Source organism: Phaethon lepturus, unplaced genomic scaffold (genome assembly GCF_000687285.1).
Source record: "Phaethon lepturus isolate BGI_N335 unplaced genomic scaffold, ASM68728v1 scaffold15814, whole genome shotgun sequence".
NCBI lineage: Eukaryota > Metazoa > Chordata > Aves > Phaethontiformes > Phaethontidae > Phaethon > Phaethon lepturus.
In genome coordinates, this window is record NW_010533200.1 from 4,027 (window position 1) to 9,360 (window position 5,334).

The following is a 5,334-nucleotide window of genomic DNA, read 5'->3' on the forward strand; positions in this document are numbered from 1 at the left end:
GCCTCCTCAGTGGCAGCGCAGCAATACAATGCTACACTGGCTGATGAACTCAGGTTTCAAGCAAAACTGGGATTAGCGTTTTGCTCTCCCCCACTAAGCTTGCTATATTTCCATTTGATGAAAATTAAAGAAATATGAGCTTTCTTCTTTTTCCCCAGCCCCCATGAGTCATACTATCACAGATTTAGGAGGAGGGGTGCATGTTTAGGCTTCTGCAGCTCCCACTGCCCCTGCTGAAGCCACCCCGCCAGGCTCACAGGCGCCCCAGGATGCAGCTGCATGCCCACCACTGTGTACCCCCCATCTGCCCCTTGCTGAGGGCTCTGATCCTGCAACTAAACCCCAGCTGATCATCAGCGCTTGCTGGACAGGACATACCTTCACAGCCCTTCAGGGTAACTTCAGCAAACGGGTTGTCGCAGCGGTTGCACTGCCGCCCTATGACGCCAGGTTTGCAAGGACACTGTCCAGTCTCCATGTCGCAGGCGCGCGTGTGGGAGCCAGACGGGAAGCAGTCGCAGGGGTAGCAGGTGTCACTGCTCTGGGGCCTGTAGTAGTTCGCCTAGAAAAACCAAAATGATAAGACATGAGGTATTTGACTTATATTCCAAATTGCTTGCGTTTCTGAAATCCTGCTCTAGCAGCATGTGCATCATAAAAGGGCTAATTTTGCAAAAGCACAGGATCGTAATGGTATTACTATTAACAGAAAACATAATAGCTATGGGAAGAGTGCTGTGTTAGCCCAGGCAACGCAGAGGGGCAGAGCTGAGCGCCGGGGGGGTGGCTGGGCTGCCCCCTGCAGAAGAGAGCTGGGGTTCGGACCACCGTTTGCCGTGGGGGGGAGGGCAAACGTTACTCCTCACGTAACATGCTCCCAAAAAATAGAATGCAAATTCTCGGAAGATTTGCAGTTTTCTCTGCTTTGCAATTCCACTCTTGTAGGGAATGAACAAGCCAGTAAGGAAACTTCCTGCACCATCCACTGGTGCTTCACGTACAGGGTGGAGGAGCGAGCAATGATCACGTATTCAAACCGCATCTGTAAATGCTTTTGATCTGAGGCGTTAGGCGATTACACAAGAGCATGGGGCTGGCACCCCACTGACTCGATTTAACGCAACACTTGCTATGTGTCCTGCCAGCATTTCGGAAAGGAGTGTGGGGCCAGAGTCACTGCCGCCGGTCTGCCCAGGCCCAGCTCCTCTGATCTCATTTAAGCCTATTGTAAAATCTATTGTGAGAAGCTCTTTGTGAAGCCTTCAGGAGGGAGGCGCCTCCCCTCCCGTACCCCTGTGCGTCCCTGCCTGTCCATGGCAAATTCCTCTTAAACTCGACGGAGCCGTCCCTGAGGGAAGCAGTTAGCCTGTTGTATTATTTACCTCTCTCCAGCTGCTAGGCCTTTTGCTGGCCGTTGCACAGGGGAGAGCTTCGCCCAGCTGGCCTGAGCTGTTTCATGGCTATTACTCACTTGTGATACACACACCACCACCGGCACTCCTCTGCGTCCAGGTCTGATCCCCCCAATAAACCAGACTGCACTTCAGAGAGATCAGAGACAGGCTTTCATCCTCTCAGTTTTGCTTTCCAAAGGCAAATAAGATAAGAACCGCACAGTACAATTTTGTGAAGGGCAGTGCCAGCAAAATGTTTTAGGTAAAGATTAACTACACTGCGCATATATATATATATATATGATACAAAGCACAACTGTGTGTACTTTGTCTCAGATACTCACTTGTTGTAGTTAAGAGTGGTATAGTTACCTTTTAAACTAAAGAAATTTTTACTTAAGACTAGTTTCTTTTGCTTACCTTGCAGTGGCATTCTCCATTGGTCTTATTGCAATCAGAATCAAACCCTTTACTAGTCTCACAATTACAAGGGCCACAGATGGGATTTCCCCACCAGCCTCTGGGACAAGGCAGGTCGATCCTATAAACAAAAATCAAATTGAAAGAAAGTTCTTTTAAGTTTCCTCTTACAAGGTAGGAGAAAAGAGCTTTGGGCCAAATCTGCACTCAACTCCATCAGCTTATAAAGTGTAATGTATCTCACTGCAGCAGCCAACAATCAATACATATATAAATATATATACATCATGATGAAAGAAAATAAAGAATATCAGTGCTATGAAACCCTATAGGGAATGCTTCTCTATATGTTTTCAAGACCAGCTCCTCTTATAAAGAGTATACACCTGTATGAGCAAATAAAGTGCTCTTTCCTCCGGGAGAGTGTGATAGGGCCCACACTGCCTAGTGAAATGGTCCTGGTCCCACCAGCCCCGGTCCCCTGCTGGGGAAAGCACTGGCTGGAGCAGGCTGGACAGCCTGTGTTGGGCTGTGCTAGCACTTCAACAGCTTGGGCAACTGCAGGCAGTGCTGAGCCCGTGCCCTGGTTTACCTACCACCACAAACAGCCCTGGGGTACAGCTCCCCAGCACTTTATATCCCACCCCCCTTTCCCACAGGTTCCTGTCCCAGCCCGGCTGTGGGCAGCAGTGCTTGTCCAACCTGCAGGGACACCAGCTCAGGTGCAAAGCTGGCTGCAAGCTCACCCTATAAAGAAAAGTCACTATTTTCAGCCAACCTGGCTTCCTCAGCCAGCTCACCACAGGGTCTGAAAAGCCCTGGTCTTCCACAGGGGAGGAGGAGGACACATGGAAGAGGGAAGAGTGGCAGCTTTGATCCAGACTGAATCAAATACTGTGATTCAGACTATGAGTGGAGCAGCACAGCTCATTGGAGGTTGTGCAGCAACCCGAAGGCCACCCCTGCTGAAGGATAACCCTCATTTTGCTGGTTCTGTTTCTTCTGGGTGAAGACAAACCTTCTGAGCAGGTTTGTCCCACAGATGCCCCAATACTAGTGCTGGGAAGGAGAGCTCTGGGAAGGCGCCGGGGCAGCGACCAGGGTCTCTGCTAGCTGGAAGTCTTTGTCAAGCAATAGGCTGAAGGATGACACTGCTGAGTCTGTGATCAGCATAATACACAAGGAATCCCCTCCCTGCTGCTCATTTTGGGAAAGAAAAGCTGTTTTCCATCTGTTTCAAAGACCATGCCAAATTTTGTTTACGTTAATTGCCAGGTTTGTACTGCTATGCTTTATAATACGAAAACCCACAATGCTACACTTGACATGATGTCAGCAGATAACGATAAGGGACAACATCTCTGTGTCGCTAATCCAGAGAAATGAAAGATGAATCTGGACACAGCATGGCCAACATTTGCAAACCCACATAAAAAAAGGCGGAGGAAGAAGCTTGCAGTTTTCAAAGGGAAGGAAACAGCACATGAGCTGTTCCTAAATGGGCAGACAAATGCGCTTGATTTGCACATCATGAATGGGCCATATTACAGCAAATCAAAGTGCCGTCTCTGGGATAAGGGCTGTTGCTGAATGCTTATCTGAGACGAGGAAGCTGGCAACGAGGGAAGTGGCACGTTTCTCCTACACAGCAACAGGACATAGGCCTCCCAGACTGTCCAGAAGAGATGGCTTTTTGCCAGACCAGGGACTGGACCCAAACTACAAAGCCATTTTATCTGGCCACAGGCTACCTAACTGGGTACATCACTCTGTGTCTGTGTTGGGGGACCTGAAGGAGAGACACACAGCAAACTCAGGCCAAGCCCACCATCAGGTACAGGTCAGATGCAGTGCTGTGTAACACAGCACAGTTGGCTGAGTCCTGGAGCTGCTGCTGTAGGAAAGTGGCTCCTGAGTATATGGAAGTTTGCCTGGTCTCTGGGAAGAGAGCTCAGGAGTGCCAAAGGGCAAGGAGCCTGCAAATACCATCCACTGTGAACACCCGAATTGTAACAGAAAAGCTAACCGAAGCAGAAAAGGAAGCGGGAGGACTTCTGCCTTAGGAGAAGAGCTACCTGGAATGATCAAGAAACCAAGAACAAAAACAATTCTCTTACTTGCTCTCGCAGTACTGTCCATAGTAGCTTTGTCCACATTCACAGGTGTAGCCATGGGATGAGCTAGGTTTGTGCACGCACGTGGAGACATGTTCACATGGGTTCAAGTTACATACATCAACACAGTCTCTTCCAAAGTACCCTGGGGAGACAAGGTCATAAAATTACAGCAACCATTGTAATTTATGATTTGCATGTCTCCAAAAGACCATCTATTTTAAGGTTATACACTAATAACACATCTTCAATAATCAGTAGATTCCCTCTGAGATACTGTCAGAAAGAAGGTACTCTTTTCCCTCTCAGCAAAAAACGTAGTGGGTTGTTCTTTTCAACAGTCTGTTAACATGCTTGAGGCACCCTTGTGCCTTTGGTTCCCAGTTTTATATTCAGGGCATGTGTTACAAATAATTTTGTATTCTCTCCCTGAGTGTATGGGAGGTGACTGTGCTGCGTGCTAACAGCATGTGCTGGCTACATACACCGAAACAGAGAAAACATTCAAAGTATCTCGATTAGGATGCAGGGTGTGAGACTAAAATTCAACAGCAGAAAAGGCTGGGAAGGAAAAAGAAAAAAAGAAAAAGAAAACAGACAAAAAGAAAAGAGGAGGTGCACGGAAAGAGCCCTTCAGACTAGAGACCGTCGTTCTGTTTGGTTGATATGTTTCCTAGAACAAATGATCCTTAGTCCATGACTGCAGTTTCAAGGGTGCTACAGGAAGACTGTGAAAGATAATACTGATTGGAAAAGGAAGAATCAGAAGATGAGCATTTTGCAAGCATGCTGCTGGTGCTGCTGCTGCTGCTCTTCTGATGAGCACATGAAGATGTGATCCAGCTCCTGGATGAGTGCTTGGGATGGTCACTGGGTTACCTGGGTCGCAGACGCAGGAGTAGCTGTCCCAGTCGTCACTGCAGTAGCTATGCTGGGGACATGGGTTGGAATCACAGGGGTTATCCACTTCGCAGCCCTCCTTCACATTGATCTTGATAGCCTGTTTCATGTTGAGTGTAGCTATATTTGTTGATGTCTCTCCCATTCTCACTCCCTGGTGACAAAAAATTATTTTAAAATTAGAATCTTCATTCAGAATGCAGTACTATGTGTTTCACTACTTCCATTAATCCATGAGGCTATGTTTTAAACAAACATCACCTGATGAGGCAAAAGCAGATTTTTTTTTTCAAATACTGTTCCCCTGCAAGACCAAATTTGTACCTGGGAAAGTGGGTGGACTTTAATATTTTGATTCTTAGATATTTTGATGGAGAAAACAGAAATGCTCAGGGATGCATGAAAAAGAAAACCCCACATTTTCACATGGGTATTTCCTTAAAAGTTCAAAGTTTGTTGCTACACTTTGCATTTCATACCTGCATACAGCCATAAAATCCCTGCTG

General features: G+C 47.2%; 1 protein-coding gene across 1 annotated transcript in view; it reads right to left on the minus strand.

Annotated features, from left to right (window-relative positions):
• The window catches only part of LOC104619283 (cadherin EGF LAG seven-pass G-type receptor 1-like), a gene marked incomplete at both ends in the record, with an annotated part of 69,170 nt that overhangs the window by 2,952 nt on the left and 60,884 nt on the right, over positions 1-5,334 (minus strand). Inside the window, 5 exon segments of the mRNA XM_010285101.1 lie at positions 379-562; positions 1,815-1,935; positions 3,932-4,073; positions 4,808-4,982; positions 5,308-5,334. The exon segment at positions 5,308-5,334 is cut by the window's right edge and continues 12 nt beyond it. Of these exon segments, the coding sequence (XP_010283403.1) occupies positions 379-562; positions 1,815-1,935; positions 3,932-4,073; positions 4,808-4,982; positions 5,308-5,334 (649 nt within the window).